General features: G+C 45.7%; 1 protein-coding gene across 3 annotated transcripts in view; it reads left to right on the top strand.

Moving 5' to 3' along the window:
• The window catches only part of PACSIN3 (protein kinase C and casein kinase substrate in neurons 3), a 24,916-nt gene extending 11,483 nt beyond the window's left edge, over positions 1–13,433 (top strand). For 2 of the 3 annotated variants that reach the window (XM_057364796.1, XM_057364807.1), the window contains exons 2-12: positions 1,046–1,128; positions 2,605–2,705; positions 3,126–3,282; positions 4,076–4,311; positions 4,708–4,863; positions 5,403–5,578; positions 6,397–6,517; positions 6,988–7,124; positions 7,774–7,839; positions 8,361–8,521; positions 10,135–13,433. In XM_057364796.1, the coding sequence (XP_057220779.1) occupies positions 2,652–2,705; positions 3,126–3,282; positions 4,076–4,311; positions 4,708–4,863; positions 5,403–5,578; positions 6,397–6,517; positions 6,988–7,124; positions 7,774–7,839; positions 8,361–8,521; positions 10,135–10,250 (1,380 nt within the window). In that variant the 5' untranslated portion in view covers positions 1,046–1,128; positions 2,605–2,651 and the 3' untranslated portion in view covers positions 10,251–13,433. The remainder of the gene's footprint in view (positions 1–1,045; positions 1,129–2,604; positions 2,706–3,125; positions 3,283–4,075; positions 4,312–4,707; positions 4,864–5,402; positions 5,579–6,396; positions 6,518–6,987; positions 7,125–7,773; positions 7,840–8,360; positions 8,522–10,134) is intronic. The other variant, XM_057364812.1, reaches the window with a different exon arrangement.
• The last annotated feature ends 5,975 nt before the right edge of the window (positions 13,434–19,408 follow it).

The raw sequence follows: 19,408 nt of genomic DNA on the forward strand, positions 1-19,408 counted from the left end.
TTGTTTTGTGGGGCTTGGTTTGTTTTGTGGGGCTTGGTTTGTTTTGTGGGGCTTGGTTTGTTTTGTGGGGCTTGGTTTGTTTTGTGTTGTTTTTTTTCTTTGTTTTTTGGGTTTGGGTTTTTTTGTTGTTGGTTGGAGTTTTTTTGTTTGGGTTTTTTTTGTTTGTTTGTTTGTTTTAAATAAATAAATAAACTTCATACATGGAGGTAAATCATGAGGTTGTAAATGTGAGATAAACAAAAATGCCTTATTCTGACCTTACTTCTACTAGCCTCTGCAGACCTTTTACTTCTCTTTGCTCTGTGGAAAGTTGATGACAGTTACCTGCACCATATAGCAAAATTAAGTATTTCTGAGAATGTGATGGGGGCAACTTACAGAAGCAAGGGACAGAAAAGCTCTCCTGCTAGAGAGCCACATCCTACCAGTGCAGTGCTAGGTGCTTTTCTGCTATAGGGTCTCTAGATCAGAATATGCATTCCAGTGAGTTTTAGTGGCCTTTTTTTGTTTTAATGTAGAGTTAAGTTCTTTGACTTGTGTATAAATCTTCACCTTTAGTTAAAAGAAACTGGAGAAAGTATGTGTGCATCCTTCCATCTTTCTCCCAAAAGCAGCTATGAGTAAAAGTATATGCAGCAGTGCATGGAGGCGGTGGGGTTTGCTAAACTGGTCACTGTCCAGTGAGAGATGAACAGGCCCCACGTGGGTTGCTGGGGGTCTGTGCTTATTTTAGGCCTTTCTGGACCAAGCTGTTCCCGGTGCTCAGCTGTTGTGATGCTACCTTTCCTGCACAGTGCTGTCAGCCACCCCAGTGTTTCTATTTTAACTCTCTCTGGGGCTAGATCTTGTGACACAAGGATTTGGCATCTCTCCTACGTGCTGGAACATGGCATCTCTGGAGGCACGGTGGGTGCAGCTGCTATATCAGAAGGTGCCCCTCCTAAATAGCTGGTAGAAAAGGGACACCCCTAGGATTGCAGTGCATCAGAACAGGCATCATCCTTGCAAAGGAGTGTCTGACTCTGCCCATCTCTGTCTCCTTCAGTCTTTTTTCAGAGTTTGAAGAGCTTGAGACACACGTGCCGGCTTCCCACTGCTCCCCTGTGGCATCTCACTTTCAGCTGTCAGGTATGTAGTTACTGGGGCCAGGAGTAGAGTTGCATGTCCTGGAGACTATAAGATGGCTTTGCAGCCAGCTGACAAATGGTGGGGACTGAGGACAGGGTCAGCTGGTGGCATGGTGGAGGATTTAATAATTTTTCAAGGTTCATGCATCTGAATGTCGCATCTCATTAAACAACTTGCTTCAGTGACTGGAATTCAGCACTTCCAGCTTTCTGAAGAATGCCAGAGGAACAGCATTAATATAATTCTGATACACTCCATGGGATGACACTGGACAAACAAAACCAAATCTCGGAAATTCCTGCAGTCTGGGTTGGGGTGCTTCAAGGTGTGGCTCATGCCACTAAGAAGAATTTTCAGGAGGTGAGAGATGTGGACTCTTGACCTGATCTTCATCTCTGCTTGACCTGATCTTCATCTCCCAGCTCTGTGGGCTGGCAGAATGAGCAGATACCTCTCTGGGGTGTGAGGGAAGCTTTTTATAACTAGGAATGTGCAAGAGGAGAAGTGGCAGCAAAGGCCATGCATGCTGCATTAACCTGGGCTTGTCTGGAAAGGACTCRGTTGTCAGCAAGTGACTGGGCTTGGGTCCTGTTACTCCTTGTCTCATTCTTGCACAAGAACAACCCTGAACCTCTCCCCAGGGATTTCATAGTGTTGTACCACCTCAGGGACAATCTGGCAGTGCAGGCTAACACAGGGGAATAGGCAAAAGTTCTGATATAGCAGAGGAGATGAACCTTGTACCTACCAGCCTAGATTTTGAGCCTAATGCAGTGAGTGTAGTGAAAACAGCAGCTGTACAGGGATATTTTTAGGGAAGCAGTGCTGCTGGGTAAGAGGCACGTGTGCTGTGCTGCTGTTCGGCTGGGTATGCCCCAGCATGTTTCTGTACTTCTGCTCAAGCCCAGCTCAGCTGGTGGGCAGTTTACAGGGCTCCTCCCCATTCAAGACATGCTTGCCTGCTGACTGCTCAGCCTTGTTTTCCCCGGTCAGTTGTAATCCCGTAATCCTGAGTCAWACTGGGAAGCTGGAGTCATCTCCATTGACAGAAGACTTATTTAAAGTCTTTCAAGGCTGATTTCAAACAGCTTTAGCTACCTTAGTTTCTCTTACCCTCTTGAAGGCCTTGGTTAAGAAAGGAGTATCTGCAGAAGTATTTGGTACTGCTGGAGTGTTGGATTCACTAGCATTTCCAGTAGCTATACAGCCAAGGTCTGGCAAGATTGTCTTTTACAACACCCTTTTCCGGTGTTACAGGCCTGCCAAGGAGACCTCCTGTCCACAGGGAAGAAGGAGGCCAGTTCAGCCCTAGGCATCTCTGCTGGACCTTGCCATCTGCAGCTGGAGGGGCACTGATGCCAGTACTTGACTGCAGGGCAGCAAGTTGGGCTCTTCCAACTCCAAGTCATTGAGAACTCGGCTGTGTGCAAAGGCTCARCCAGTGCTATGTTTGAAATCACTTTTCTGTCTTGTCAGGTTAACTGAAATCTGCAAACATTCCCTGCTGCAAGAAAGAGAGGGTGATGTCATCAGAAGATGATGCTGGCGGGGAGGCTCCTGGGGGCAGTTTCTGGGAGGTAAGGAAGGATAATTKGTGTGTGAGGGAGGTAGGAGTGTCATCTTACCACCCACTGGTGGAATTAGAGGGTTGAGTTCCATGTCTGTGGGTGACATGTTGCCCTTGAGGAGTGGTAGGGAGGAACTGTGGGAAGGTTCAGTACCATGCTGTGTGTTAGTTCAGCGAGTAGGTGACTCTTCTGCAGATACTGTGGAATTACAGTTCCTTGTTCAGCTGACRCCAATCTAAGCTGTGAGAATCAAGCAAAGCATCTCATCTTTTTCCCTCCAGCCTGAGAGTGCAAGAGGAAGGGTCTGAGCCCAGATGTTGCTTCAGAAGGGGCTCATGTTCCTTCCCTGTGCAATGATGCACCTGCTGTTGTCTTTACTKAAGGAATATGGAAGTACAGTATAAACGATAATGTTGTGTGACATTTCAGGCTGGAAACTACAAGCGGACAGTGAAACGTGTAGATGATGGCTACAGGCTCTGCAATGATCTCATCTCCTGCTTCCAGGAGCGAGCCAAGATAGAGAAGAACTATGCCCAGCAGCTAACAGAGTGGTCCCGTAAGTGGAGGACCAATGTGGAGAGAGGTAAAGTTTGCATATTAGACTGGGAACTGGAAACAATCACTGCATTCTCCTCTTTGAGTGYCATCTCTTACTGAGATGACACTGTTTCTTCGAGAGACAGGCTTCCCTTCCCCAGGAGCAGGGTGACTTTCTTGGGTGTCTTTTTTGCTTGTCTCCGTGTTTTTGTAGTCAGTCCTCTGATTCACTTGGAGAGGTTGTTCTCTTGTCATTACAAAATATGACAAAATATTACAAAATATGGCTTAAAAAATACCTGTGTGCTTAGTTTGGCAAGTCCTTGGGCAGTCCATGTCTTAAATCAAGCTGGAGGTATCCCCCTTTTAAGGATGGCTYAGCTGTCTTCTCCTCCAGTCAGAGAATAACTACTGATGCTGTGACTTAGTGGCAGTGTGCTCTAACTGATAGTGTCTCACAAAGCAAMAGGAAACAATTGGACAGATGTCCCAAAGGACCTGGTGGTCTGTGGAGCAGAAGCCTAGCTTCAGTCATGTTGCTGTCTTTCCTGAAGCTCAGGCCAGATTTGTGAAGAGAATTTTCTACAGAAAACTTCTCCTAGCAGGCACCATCTGGGGCAGCTGAGGCTGCCCCAAAGAAATGCCCATCTCCTCCAGCTGTAACAGCCAGGCTAGATGCTGCATAGTGGGACTGTGGAGACCAGTCTGTGCTGAGTTGTGTGATGGGGCCGAATTAGGGAAGTGACTCCCTACTGGTAGATGTATGTAAGAAGAAAATAAACTGCATTCCCTTCTGTGGGCAGGAGGTATAAGAGCCCCTCCGGTGCTTGTTCCTGCAGGTCCACAGTATGGTACTCTGGAAAAGGCCTGGCATGCCTTCCTGACAGCTGCAGACAAACTGAGTGAAATTCACTTGGCTGTCCGGAACCACCTGGCTGGTGAAGACTCAGATAAGATCAAGGCCTGGCAGAAGGAGGCCTACCACAAACAGATGATTGGAGGCTTCAAGGAAACAAAGGACGCAGAGGAAGGATTCCGCAAGGCCCAGAAGCCCTGGGTGAAGAAGATGAAAGATGTGAGCAAAGTGTGAATGGGGAAGGAGAGGTATGGGTARTTGAGCTGGCTGCCTGATTTCAAGAATCACTGGGCAAACAAACTAGGTTAGCCAGAGTAGCAGAGGATTCCAGAGAGGGAGGGATGTCTCAAGCGTCTCTTGTYCTTGTGGTTTTATAACTTCCTTCCCATATGGGAAAGCTTTGGTAATAGGTTCTGTATTCCTGCACAGCAGGTGAGCGCTGAAAAAGAAATCACTTGAAGGTACCTCTTCCCACTGGAGGATTGTTTACTAAAGACCAAATTGGCTTCCCTTTTAGGTTGTTGCAGTGTCTTAACAAATGTTCACATGCCTTCTCTGAATTTTGGAGGATCAGTACGGGCAGGATCATGGTGGTTTTTTGCATCCCTTCTRCAGGTGGAGACTTCTAAGAAAAACTATCATGCAGCCCGGAAGGAGGAGAAAACAGCTCATACAAGGGAGAACCATGCCAAAGCAGACTCATCTGTCTCACAGGAGCAGATGCGCAAGTTGCAGGAGCGTGTGGAGAAGTGCACTCAGGAGGCTGAGAAGGTGCGTGCGTGTTATATGGATGTGGGTCACAAGGACACTCCTTTCAAGGAAAAGACATTGGTGGTAATGTCCCTCAGTGAAATTACTGAAACCTGTAAAAAGATGTGAGATCCCATCATCTGAGGTTTTAGTGATTTAGACTGAGACTTTAGTAACTAAGGTCTCTGTCTTTGGAGTTGGGCAAGATCCTAATTTATAAATAAATTCAAAATGAAAAAGGTGTAGGGGATTTGGTGCAGGGGGAGGAATCTCTAGAGCTGCAGACTTGGCTACCAAAAATACCTGATTTGTCTGCCCACAAGAGGGAAACTGTGGAAGGTTCTCTGTGGGAGTAACAAGGAAGAACAGGAAACTTGCAAGAATGTTAGGAGAGCAATGCACTGGGAAAATGCAGCTGTGAGATTTCTTATTTCTTTAGTGTGTTTGTTAGCAGTGCAGGGCAGAAAAAAAACTTGTCAGTCCCAAGCCATAGTAGGGAGGGTTGTTACTTGTTTGCCATCAGAGCAACACATCTCACCATTGCTGTCCTCCTGCTGCAGTGCAAGGATCAGTATGAGAAGATGCTGGAAGAGTTGAACCGCTACAATCCCCGCTACATGGAAGACATGGAGCAAGTGTTTGAGGGCTGTCAGGAGGCAGAGCGCAAGAGATTGTGCTTCTTTAAGGAGATGCTTCTGAATCTGCACCAGCATCTCAACCTTTCCACCAGTGAAAGGTACTGGCCCTGMTACAGGGGGGAATTCTGCCAGCCTGGAGTGCTTAGGCTCTGGTGAGGGGTGTCAATTCCAGTGTCTCTGAAAGGAAGCTGCTTGCTTGCATTGGCCAGATCTCACTCCTTCCCCTTTCAAGTGTATTTTAGAATGGCATTTGGTGTGACTGGTGCTGGGGTCTCTGATTGTAGGCAATATCAGACTCCCCAGAGAGGATTTTCTGCCTTTGAACCCTTCCTCTTTCACTACTGTCCAGTACTGTCCAGTGAGTGTATTTCTATCCTATGAAATGCTTCCATGTAGCTATATGTAATCCCAGGCTAAGGAATAGTAGCTCTGTTGCCTTCTAGTATTGATGGTTATTCCTCCCATTTTGCCCTTAGTAGAGAGACCTTTTGTGAAGCAGTGCCTGTAAGCCCAAAGTTGCCCTAAGTGGGGGTTACACAGGGGTAATAGGTGCAGCCAAAAATAATCTGTGCCCCTTTATTTTTCTGGTAGAGAAARCAAATCTGAGCTACCTCCCTGTCCATGTGCAAGAATGTGCTGTGTGTTTTCAGTGCTCACTTAATGAGCTGTGCTAAGAGCTGGCACTTGTTAGGCACTGCCACACCAAACAAGCCTGTCTTGTTTGCCACACTGATTCTCATGTAAGGGTGGATGTGTTTTCCTAGGGCTGAGTAGCTGCTGCTGTAGTATCCTTAATCCTGTGGGATTGAGGATGCTGTGTAATTGTGCATGAGGTTAATCTCTTCCTTCCTACTTGGCTTTTGGGAAACTGCCCAGGGAGTTGATTACTGATGGTTCTGTCTGTTCCTGGATGTAGCTTTCATGCATTGTATCGGGATCTCCACCAAGTCATCATGGCTGCAGACAACCAGGAGGACCTGAAGTGGTGGCGCAACACTCATGGACCGGGCATGKCAATGAATTGGCCTCAGTTTGAGGTAGGGTAGCATTCTAGAGTGYATTAATACTATTTCCAAACAATTAGCTGCTTTACTGAAATTGGTGGATTACTTGTCTTGTGTTGGAAAGACCATGTCTTTGCTCAGCAAATGTTAGGCTCAGGATGTTAGGCTCTTCTGAAATTGTTGTRTTGCAAGTTGTCTGGTGCCCAAAGCAGCATATGTAGGCTGCCAAACTATACTCCAGCCATCCAACTCAAGGTCAGAGAACAGGAGGTGGTGCTCAGGGCTGTGGGATAGCTTTCTTTGATGATTTTCTCTCAGCCTCTCTTGTTGCACCTTGGGATTCAACAGAAGTGAGCCTGCTATGTCAGCAAGGCCATTGAGCTGACCAGTTCAGCTGCTACTGAAGTACAACCTGGTCTTCTGTCCTCTACATTGGGCAGAAAAGATGTACAGAGCTTTTCTGTCTGAGTGGCTTGATCCTATTACTGTTTTTCCTTGGACAGGAATGGTCCCTCGAAACACAGAGGCAAATCACCAAGAAGGAGAAGAGTGGCAAGATGGCTGATGATGTCACACTGACCAGCATTTTGCCTGCACGGGATGGTGTTGTCTCACAGACCCCTCTGCAGACAAAGCAAAGGTAAAGGCTGAATTCTGGGATACATCAGGACCTAGGAAAAGTATAGTCATGAATGAGTTGGATTGATAGGAGTAATCTCTTCCTTAACTTCCTGACCCTTGCCCATGGCCTTGACTGTGCCACTCTGGAAAAGGYCATGTAGAAAACGCAGTTTAGGGTAGCTGTTTGGTTTTGACTTTGTTTTGTTGGATTTTYAGGGCTTTTTTGGKTTTTTTTTTGTCTAGCACATTCTGCCTCACAAAGTGCCTTCCTTGTAAAGATCCTTCTAGTGATGAGATTTAGCCCAGTCAGACCAGTCTGATTCTGGCATGCATTTCCCAAGTTCTTCCTCCCAGACAGGTTGAGAAGAATTTGGAGTTGTATGGTTTCCTAAATGAAGACATCAAATTTTTATTGCTTTTCCTTGGTATGATGCTGAGTACTACCTGAGAAGTTTGGGTATAGCTGCCTCCCTTGCCAGGAAGCAAGCTGGAGAATAGGGAGAGGCAGAACAGRCTCATCCTACTGTTCCAGTAGCTGTCCTGCTTTAAAAGGTAGACTCTGGCCTAAGTGAACTGAGCAGAGAAGAATGGGGATATAGAGATTTTTCAAGGCCACTACTATATTTCACAGTMATTTGGTTTCAGGGGCCCTATTTGCCAATCTACAGGTTTTCCTATCAAGAGGAGCAGAACAGCTTCTTCTATGACACCCTGAAGGCACCAGCCCATGTGAAGTTAGTATGGAACGTAGCCTCTGCAGGGTTTTTTGGGCTCCAGGTGTCTGTCCTCTGCTGTTCTTCCCCTCTGCTCTTGTCTCTGACTTGGAAAACAATACCAGACATCCCTTCAGGATGTAAAACATGTTTTTTTCTCTCTGTCCTATTTTTGTCTGGAATAACTCTGGATGTAGTCAGGCTCTCCAGTTAGGACTAGCCTTCCCTGTGTGAGAGGGTCTGCTAGAATAGGATGAGATGTATRAAGAATGTGCATTTGTGAAAATACTTTGAGAGTGAACTACCCTGCTGGCCCTCAGGGCTCTAATGCTAGGGTGCTTTCAATAAAATCTAGTTCTTCCTGGGATCTCTCTTCCCTGTTCACGCTCACTTGGCTGTTGGGCCTCTTGCACCTCTTGCACCCTGTTCTACAGCAGAGCAATCTCAAGGGGAGTCAGGGTGGTGCATGATTCAGGAGGAGGTGGGTGAAAGATGAATCTGCTAACAAGCACCTTGTTCCCTTTATCCTTCCAYACACAAAGCGGAGGGAAGGAAGACATTTCGGAGTGGTCAGATGAGGACACTCCCAAGAAGTGCCTGGATGCCAACGGGCATGAGGAAGACCTAAAGGTACCAGGTGTACGGGTACGAGCACTCTATGATTACACAGGACAGGAGGCTGATGAGCTGAGCTTTAAAGCAGGTACAGAAGCACTAATCTCTTACTAACCTTGTACTGTTCTCACTCGGGCTGACTGAATGACTGAAACACTCTTAGAACTGGATGTCCACTTGAAAATTGACACTTATTCTTCCCTTGGTCTAACTCACTGCCAGGCTCCTTCGAGGTGGATGATATAGTGGGAAATCCAATTCTTTTTAGACTAGAAGGTGGTGAAGCCACATGGAAAGAGACTGTCTAGGCCTTGGTCAGAGTGTAGGGAGAACAGATCCCAAGTGATAAAACAGATCTTCCTGCCTCCTTATGGCATGCATTCTGAATTGTGTCTTGAGACTTTATTAAATGCTTCTCCCTTGCACCATTGATATAAAAATTACATGGGTGTTCTGGATTGTCTTTTCAAGTAATGTGAAGATAGATATTTTGGGAGAAAGTTCAGCTGACTGACATGTACTATTGAAGGCAGAGGTCAATTGGCAAAAAAACAGCTGCAAACTGTTGCTCAAAATGGGTATCTTGAGAATGGAGATCCTGGCTCACAGCAGAGGATTGAGTGCTGGAGTAAACASACCTGTCCCCTTTTCTTGCTTTAGTTAAATTTTGCTTGCATGTGCACTCCTCTCAATTTTAAGAGGACATCTGAATCTTGGGAGTGTCTCTGACCTTGCTTGTTTTCAGTTTTATATGGTATCTCTGTGCTATACCTCTCCAAAATAYACCCATTTAAAGTCACTGAAGTRCTTTAGTATCMKGRCCTTATTCCTGAGGCCCACATCTGYGCTGCAGTGTTACCATACTAGKAAACTTCCTAACACTTAAAATACCTTGCAGTATGGGTGCTCTAGAACTCAACTTTGCTCTTCCTTTCCACTCAGCAGATGAAAAGGGGTATGACTTGTTAGCTGTAGTCATCTCCTTTTTGAATCTGCTCTGAGCAACACATACCAGTAAGGCTTCAGCTTAACAGCAGTGACTTTCTGAGACTGCCAGTGTGGAATGTGTCTGTTGTTGCAGTCAGACCTTCSTCTCTGGCAAAAGTATGACTTTCTACTGGTGGAGAAGAGGATCTTGCTGCCCCTTCCCAAAGTAGATGTGGGAATAAGTTAAAAGACTTTCCTGGTCATAGTCTGAGAAATAAATTGATTTCATACCTTACTGTGGCCAAACCAGACACTCCATCATGGAATAGGCATTTTGGGTCCTAATAGCCAGAGCTTAGCAGCTTCTTGTATTTCCTTCCCACTTGTTTATCAGAGCCATTAAGAAAAATATCTCTCAGATCCTTCAGATCCCTCTGGCTTGTTACTATGTTCCTCGGGGGGAGAAAAGCAGCCAGAATTAGAGGGCACAAAAAATTTCTGATGCTAAATAGAAGAAGTGAAGGTCTGTTTTAACTTCCTTCCTTCCTTCCTTCCTTCCTTTTAACTTCCTTGATGATTCTCAGTATAAATACTGAGGAGGTCAGTAATTCTGGCTTTGATTAAACTGTGCATTATGATAAGGATGTTGATAAGGGGAGAAAAGTGTGGTGATTCAGACCAATAGTCTTCCTTTTTATCAAGTCATCTTAGGTGGGTAAAAATGCCATGCTACTTTGTTCAAGGCTGCCTTCTAATGACTGTTCTTACTTTTAGGTGAAGAACTAATGAAGATTAGTGAGGAAGATGAGCAGGGCTGGTGCAAGGGCCGACTTCTCACTGGTCAAGTTGGACTCTATCCTGCTAATTATGTTGAGAAGGTTGGATCATGATTGCTGCTTCCTTTTCAGTGCCTCACAGCCATACCAGCATCTCCTGCAGAGGTCACTGGGTCACTCCAGGCCCCAACCCACCTCTGCAGTATATCCAGCAGCTTCTGGACTTTAAAGGCACATATTCCATGTAACTAATGCTTAATTTTAAACACCTAGATCTGTAGGGATTTTCTAAAAAAATAAACAAGGATGAATAAAGACTTTCCTGAGCACTATAGTAGTTTAGGAGTGCAGAAAGAAACTTGCACTTTCACTTGCACTGAATGAAAGCAGATAAGAGTTTCCATGAAGTTTTCCAAGTATTTTCATGTGTTCTCTCTATAAAAGAGAGAAAGCACACTTCCTTGGCTTTAATGCCCATGCATCCATAGGGTGTTGAGGTCTGCCCTACCTCCAGGCTTCCTGTTCAAGGAATTTTGGATGTGCAGGGTAATAGGGAACTTCTGCTGTTGTTTTCCCCTTTTTTAGCTCCATAAGCTGACTGGCAGAAAGCTCTTTATTCTCCTATATATTTTATAAGTTTTCAGTATCCCTCACCTGCAAGTTTCTTGGCTTCCCTGGTAAGGCAGCTGGTATAAGTCATACAGCTTCAACCTGAACATCCCCTTCCACTGCCCTCTTATTTGTTGTGATAACGACAGGAGTGAATGATAGTATAGCTGAGGCACAGGAGAAGGAAGCTTCTGTCTTGCATGGTGTGGCTGTTTGCACATTTAATGACGTGTGAACAGACCTGTTGTGCAGCAAGTTGAAGTTAATTGAATGCTCCCTGAGCTATAATGGACACGTGCTGAAGGCTGGTTTTAAAAAAATGACAGCAACATTCCACTGCTGTTCTCTCTAGGATCCCTAAATTCACTTGTGTATGTTGAGGTTTCTAATGCATCTAGATTATTTTGGCTACACCTCTTTTCAAGAGCACTTGGCACACAGTAGAGGCCCTCTTTTTTTCCTCTTGGACATCTGCTTGACTTACACAGGGCTGGATGTGTACTCCCTGCTTTGCCAAAGACCCTGCACTTGTGATGAGGGTAGCACTGTGGAAGTTGCCTGCTGGCTGGCACAAATTAGCTATAGAGGGGTAATTCCCCTTCTCATCCTGAATTGCTGTAAGTGCACTTATTCCCAGTTGTTAAGTGCCATTCAGCAGGGAAGAGTTATCAAATCTTTATCTTACCTGTCCTGCCTTTCAAAGCCTGTGAGGCTGCTGGGATGCCCTGGCCTCCTGCTCCTAGTGCTCTGCATACTACAACATAAGGGCTGATAAGCCCAAGCACTTGAGGKAACAAAAACCTGAAAAAGCTCCCAGGGTTGGAGAAACAAAGRAAAACAAGCAGTTGCTTAAAAATGGCTTACTTAGTACATCTGCTTGAAATTGCTGCTGAAATGCGTTTTKGGCTTAGCAAGTGTGAGTGACCTGGCTATGTCAGACTCACAAAACTCAGTCAAGCCTCCACCAACCACACGGGTTAACTGTTCCAGAGTTGTTTGGAAAAAGGGTGCTACACATAAAGTCTGAAATCACGGGTGAACATTMGGATTAAATGGCCAGTAGCATGTTAACAGCAGCTAGTAAACCAAAATGTAAACTGAAACAGAGGAGGGGATAGGCATGCTCAAACACTGATAATTAAAATATCACAAACATCTTGTTGCCTGACTGAGCAGAAATTAACCTTTTCCAGCATACTGGATGCCTTGAAGTGTAGTCTGCCATGGACAAAGAGATCAGAGACTAATGCTGCTTAGTGTTGTTGTGAGACTACAGAAGTTTAGCAGTTGAAAAGCTTTGCTCAAAATCCCTAGCACTGTACTTCATGAATAGGGAAGAGGGGTGCAAACCAAAAGGATAAAGCTAAAGCATTTGGCTCAAAGTCTATTATGTTATTTCTTGAGAAAAGACRAAATATTTCCAAAAGGCAATTAAATATCTAAGCAACAGGCATTGAAATGGCTGGATTTAGCTATGAATTTACTTAGTATTCTAGCTTCAGTATCTGAAGATGCCTCTAAGCTTATGCCATGCAGTTAGAGGTGTTGGTGTATAAGCACTTGAATTTGTTTAAAGATCAAGTCTCTGCTTTCAGTTCTGTGTCCYGGGTAAAAGTACAATTACTGCACAACACTAATGATAAGTGTTCCACTTGCTGACCCACAATGGAATGATTTCTTGCTCCTTTGTCCTAGCACACATGAATGTGAAGAGAGCCATGCCTGTGAGGCTTTTGAGAGAACTGAGACTAATACAGTCAGTGCTAAAATGACCTGAGATGTCCTATGAACAATACTGAGGTTTACCTGATTAGCCTGCATATTTCAAACACTAATGCTAGACTTTCATGTAAGGTCAACRAATGGTAGAAGGGAGCTACAGAGGATAACAAGGAAAATTGACTTCAGCTCCTCTTCTGAGTTCTACTCAGGCTAATTAGGGATGGAACTAGGTGTGGCCAGAATGTGCTGAAGGACARAAATGTCCAGCAGACAGAACCTCTGATTACAGTACAAACAACCTGAAATTCCACAGGACAAAGTCTGAACAGACTTGTTTGTCCTAGGAAAACATGACCACCTGATTATAATAGGCTGCTTGAAGGTTTTCAGAAATAGTGACATACTGCAGTTATGTGAACAAGTCCTCTAAGGAATGTTTGCACATCAGAAATTCCTGCCAAGAGCTGAAGTAATGGACAGCAGACAACACATTGAGAATGAAGAATTGCTTGGCTGGACTATACCTCATAAACTGGCATGGCATTTAGTCCTGGCTGCCCAAAACCATCTGGATTAATAAAACAGAGTCTGTGTGGTAAAGAACTAGCTGGAGGGAAGGGGAAAAAAAACTCAAACCATCCCACATCTAATGATCTTACGTTAAAAGTAATAGCTCTGCCTGGATACTTGGTTTTCCACAGAAGCAAATTAGGTTTTGTTAACCACAAAGGTCCTAGTTGAAGCTTGCCATCTATGCTATGCCAAAAGTTTTATGTGTGAACGGAGAGATATGTACACATAAACTAATTGCTGTGCCTGAATTCCAGAAGGCCAATGAAGCCTGCTCTTCCCTCATGGTTTTTGTAAAAACATACAAATGCATCTCTGTGCCTGATGGGCAACACAGTGAAAATTTATCTGGTCATATTTTATTTTTTAATAAAGCCGTTCCTTGTGGAAAGTTCATACATCTGTGGTTAGCAGATAATTTGGTTCTGGCATCTTCCTGGAAAAGAATTTTAGAAGCATCATGCAAAACTTGGATTTCCTGTTGATGAATTTTCYAGGAAAAGGAAGTTAAAGATTCTCTATGGCATCACCCTCTCCCCAAAGTAGCAGCTCAGCTTGCTCAACCCAGTAATGTTTCTGCCTTGTAGRCAAAATCTGGGTCACAGAGCCCACAGCCAGCTGTGCTCTGGGATAGCAGCTAAGTTGTGGTTAGCCCTCAGCTCTGRGTGGCACTCCCACAGCCCTGCCTGGAGCTTGGGGCCATTGCTGCTTCAGTTTACTTTCTYTCCCACTTCCCATCCCCTGTGTCCTTGTGGCTGTTTTGCTTGGCACTAAGCAGGGAGGCAGGTGCAAGTATTTGGCAATTCTGCACARAGAGCAGTCAGTGCTGTTACAAACTGTCCTGCACTACCTCTGCTCCTGCCTGTTTGCAGGTCCAGCTCAAGGCCACAGCTGTGGAGCTCAGCTCTGCTGTCTCCTGCAGGCTCCCCCGACTGCAGTGCAGGCCCTGCACGAATGGGAGCTGCCTCGGACGCATCTCTGGAGCTGTTGACATGCTTATGGAMAGCAGGCTGCAAAAATCCTTTCTGCTTGTGGAGGAAGCTGGTGCTGCAGTCAAAATGGGCTTGAACACTTCACTTAGASCAGTAGCGATCATTTCTAGGGTAACTGCACTGAGACCAGCTGCTGACAGGTCAGGGGGCTGAACATGAGACACAGCCAGTGCCACAAACTCCATCTTGGCCCATGGAAATGTGGATGGAAAATACTCACTGCAGGCTGGCAGCAAAGGTTATGCARAACAAGCAAGAATAGTAAGGCTGCATGATACAAGGCAAAGTGTCTTCAGAGGACCTCACACCAAACCAAAAAAAAACCCCGRGAAACAGAAAAAAACCTGCATGTGTTGAACCACTGCCCAGGTCCAGGCTAAAAGGAGCTGAAAAACTCTGGGCTGCAAGGAGGTGAGACTTTACCAAGCTACCTAGGTTCTTAGCAGATCAAAGAGGATTAATATGAGAAGCTGGATAAATCCATGCTGAAATATAGGGGGAGGAGGCAACAGAGTAAGTTCTGTAATTGGAAAAAAATGGCTAATTACCTTTAGAACATCTTGACTAAGCAACATGTTCCAGTGAACTTTCCCAAATTAAATTTCAGGCTAAACCACCTCAGCTGCTTTCAGCATATCTCCTTTCTGGCTATGTCCTCCTGTTTTTCATCATTCAGTAACCCTGCTTGCAGAGGTTTCTGGTTTGTCAATCTCTCAGTTTAAAACAATTACAGCTGCAGTTTGAGACACCTCAACAGGCAGTGTAGTGGTGCTCAGCACTTCTTCCCCCTTAGGGTCTGGGTCCATCAACTCTCCTCTTCAGTTTCARCACTTTCACTGTGTCCTCCTAATYAYACATCCTGTGGTCTCTTCCTCCCTGYATTTCCTTTCTGTCCAAGACACTGAAAGTCCCRGGTCCTGCACTCCCCCCTTTTGACTTYACTATCTCTTTCCTTCCTGATTTTATTGTTCCTGCTTCCAGCAGGAGGCTGACACTAAAACAGTCACTGTCCCCAGCTGTGACCACACTGGCCTGTTTTCTCAATTCTCTTCAGGGCTTCCCCACAGGTGACACACAGTTCCTMAGGAATGCCATATCCCCAATTCCACGGATGTTTGTTTCGCCAGTGACTCTGGATCCCCTCTACACATTGCAGCCACCTATGAAGCTGAAGCACAGCTACCTACTCCCTCTGCACCCAAATCCTTCATAATGACCTGTTTGACAGCAGTGATTCCACTCTGAAAATCCTTTGTTTTCAAAAGAGCTTTCTCATCTTGCCTTGCTTACCATGTCCTTTGGAAAGCTCTGCCTGCCTTAGGTCACTGTCTTCAGCTTAAATCACACTGCCTATGCTTGTAGGGGCTGTAGGCAACTGGTCCCTGTACTAGAGGCATTACGTTTAGAAAATTCATGAGTGGGATGATCTTCATGGAAGAGAGATTACACATCTACTGGAAAATTTGGAGGTCACGTCTGATGGGTGGACAGCCCTGCTAGTTCTGACCTCAGGCAAGTTAGTGCCTGTGCTGTGAACTTAAAAGATGGTAGCTTAGGGTCTGCTTATTTCCTAGTATTTCACCTTGCTTCCATGTGGTGTGATGTGCATGTCTTCCAGCACTTGAGTGACTGTCCCCTGCCAAACACCTTGCTTTCGGCAGGGACATCAGTAACATCTCCAAACACTCCATCACAGCAAGATGTAAAATTTATCCTCAGATCCAGGAAACCCCAGGGCACATCAGTCAGCTCATTCCTACTTCAGGGTATCCCTAAATCTTCCTAAAGCCAAAGCACCTGGCAGGCCAGAAATAATATTACCACACATTTGCAAATCAACATTTGATTCTAATACTGGAAATGAAGTTACAAAAGGAAAGCCTGAAGACATACRTGTATGTACATACTCAACAACTGCTTAGAAGAAGCAGACTCCTGCCCTGACCGTACAATCCCATCACTTCTTCCATCAAACCGCAGCAGTTTTGCCTGGCAGCCCAGCAACATTGTCTGGCACAGCTGAAAGGGACACTCCTCTCTTCTCCCTTTCAAAACTTCCTAGCCCTTGCCTTASTTATTCAGCAATCGCACAAGCATTGCATTGCTCAGCAACGCAATGACAATCAGTGTTTGAGCACTAGGGCTATGGCCCTAGTAGGGTAGGGCTAGGGACACTACTCAGTCCACAGCTGCCACTTCCCAGAGTGTGTGCAATGGACAGCATGTGCAGCAGTACCAGCCTTTTGGCTGCAACACAACCTCAAATCAGAGCAAGAAATCCGTGACTACACTCCTCAATGTCTCTCAAGTTACCCATCCGTTGAGTTCCTTAATTTATGTGTTCTTTCAACCTTTGCTGGCTTTTCTCCAAACCACAACATTTGCAAGACTGCGGTAAAATTTTGTAAGCTGTAAACCTGAACAAAATACTCACTCTACACATAGTGTATTATCTCCTAATCTTAGATTTTGCTGGAAGCTTTGCAGGGAGCCAGTGAGTGACATGACTGCCTGCCTTGGTGCTATACTTTTTCCCAGGGAGGCAGCTRCTAATTACACTCAGTCCAGCACATTGGCAGCCTGGTCAGCCACAACCCTCAGCCAGCTGCTTCCCTTGCATCAATCCCAGTGAATACATGGCAGGGCAGTTTGCTGACTTGACAGAAACCTAACCTAACCCAAAGAAAAGTTTTCCATATGATCCCTGAAACCAGAGAAAACCAGGAGCWTCTTCTTACACACTCTGGGAAGGGGTGCATCTCCTGAGAACCTGTCCCTTGTTCTAGTCAAGAGGGAGAATGCTTTCTACATGATTCTCCCCTCCTCCATTCATGGCTGTGTTTGCTCCTTCCACTACTGAAAATAGCAGGCTGCCCTGAAACACTGAGCAGAGCTTTCTCCCAGTTACTGACTATCCCCAAGGGAAATCATGTGGGTTAATGAATGTCTGTAAACTACTTTGTAAGAGAGGAGGAAAAATAAATTTAAAAATAGATTTGTCTTAGGAATTGCTTCTCTCCCCAAGGCGTCATTGTAGATTTCTGGTATCCCACCATTCAACATTGTAATCTATGGGAAACTCTATCTCCCTGTTATCTTTTGGGTAGTTTACTGAATTTCCCAGTCCCTTTCCCAAACCTTCTCATCAGCAAAAGTGTGAGAGGCCAATGGATCTGAATAGGAGAGGAGGACTCAGCCACCTCATCTCTCTCCTTTCACCCATGTTCTTCGCTGGGCAGTAAGAAAAGAACAAGGTCCCTCCTTCCTTCTACCACCCTGCTTTTGCACAGATTCACAGAGAAGGACCTTCCTTTGGCTCAGRCCTGAAAGTGCAGGGCATGTTTTATCCCCATCACAGCACCTCACTCCTGACTCTCYGCAGCTCTTTCACAGTTACCTCATGCCCTGAAATAACCAGACTTCTGTTTTGAAAATGTGTCCCTGTATGGCAGACTCCAAGAACATGCCTGGTCATCATCCTTTGCTTTCCTTTGCTCTTTTGGATAATGCTGGGAACCATCTTCTTTTGGCAGAGGTGGGTAACAGCAAGGTGATCTCTGATTCGAAGGCTACATCAGCCTCAGGGTCTGGTGTCACAGCAGTCAGGACGAAGGAGCTAGATGTCAAATAGGACGCAGATGGACAGGGAAGCTGAGAGCCAAAGAGCAGGCTGCCAGCTTGGAGCTCAGAAATTCAGTACTAAAACACATGAGATGCAAAAGAAATAGATGCAGGAAATAGCAAGAACAGTGCAGTGACAGCACTCATTCACAGGGAACAGTCAGCAGCAGGAGGTCTTTCCTGTACTGACAAAGGCAACAAAAGAAGCTGATTATTTCTCAGACCAGCAGCATGCTCTCCCTGCTGCTTTTATGCAAAACTGATGAACGGGATCAACTGCTTTGCCAGGATCTGGAGCAACCAGCATGAGCTTGAAGGCCTGCAAGAGACCCTGCTGAGGCAGAGAAGCTGAAGTAACCCTGCTGTAGCAAGCACTCCTAGGCCACAATGCAGTGAACAGAAACTGCTTGCTTCACAGAGGAGAGGAGGTTGCACTGTATCTCCCCATGTCTCTTAGCACAGACAGGCAAAGTGTGACACTGACCTACTGGCCTCTGAGGCTGCCTTGGCTCCTCCTGAACTCATGCCATTTCTCTCTGTCATGGTTTAACCCGGCATCCAAATATCACACAGCTCACTCCACCCACCCCATACCACCCAGTGGAGATAMGAACAGTTTAATAACTGAAATAAAGCAAAATATGATGACAATAATAATAATGACAGGATAAGAAGAATTAAACACAAGAAAAACAAATGATGCACAGTACAATTGCTCACCGCCTGCTGACCGATGCCCATCCCATTCTTAAATAGTGATCAGCCCCTCCCCAGACAACTCCCTCACTTTATACACTGAGCATGAATATACTATGGTGTGGACTATTCCTTTTGCCAGTTCCAGACACTGAAAAGTCCTTGGCTTGAAGTAACCACTACTCAGCAACAACCAAAACATCAGTGTGTTCTCAACATTATTCTCATATGAAATGCAGAACACTAGCTACTAGGAAAAAATKGCCTCTATCTTTGTCAAAACCAGGACACTATCTCACAAGCCTCAGGTGTGGCAATGCCAGCATGAACAGCCTCTGTCTTTTCTAACTCCTGCAGAACATTTCTATTACACAGCCAAATACAGACCTCACTGGACCAAAACAAGCAGAGGCAGGGAGCAGCACCACACAACTGATGATGACAGGGCATGAGCAAGTCACTCAAGTTGAGGCAGCTCCAGCCAACATGAACACAAACACTCTGAGTGCACACTCATCATCTGAACTTCCTCCTCTACACAAGATGCAGCTTACACAGCCTACACCCAGGCACCAGAGACTCCCTCTCCTGCCCTTCTATAGCTTCACCTGTCAGGGCCTTGAATACATGAACAGGCCTTCACTGTCCTGAGCAGCTTTACCTGGGGATGCACCCAAAACTGCTGCCCATGGGGTTGTGGGAGGGTGTGTTTTTATTTATGCTCAGGCCAGAGCTCCCATTCTCTGTCTGAGCTATGTTGGAGGAGCAGTGGTCTCTGGCTGTGCCCTGCTGATCTTAACCTGTAGGCTGGTTTATTAGCCTGACCCCAGGCTTGCCTTGCCTTATCACCACAGACACGCCTAGGAATCACTGGGCCTGATCCTGACCCAGTTTGACTGCAAGCAACCTCATCACCATGAGCTTGCCCAGCGATTTCAATTCTTGGTCAAACCCAGCCACTATGCCAGGCCTGCCTGGCTCTCCATGGTCAGGTACTGTGGGGATGGGCTATGCCCATGAGGGCCCTGGCTGCTGGCCTCAGGAACAGCCCCTCACAGCTCT

The sequence above is a fragment of the Malurus melanocephalus genome, unplaced genomic scaffold, assembly GCF_030028575.1.
Source record: "Malurus melanocephalus ecotype Western Australia unplaced genomic scaffold, MMel_1.1 scaffold_2, whole genome shotgun sequence".
Taxonomy (NCBI): domain Eukaryota; kingdom Metazoa; phylum Chordata; class Aves; order Passeriformes; family Maluridae; genus Malurus; species Malurus melanocephalus.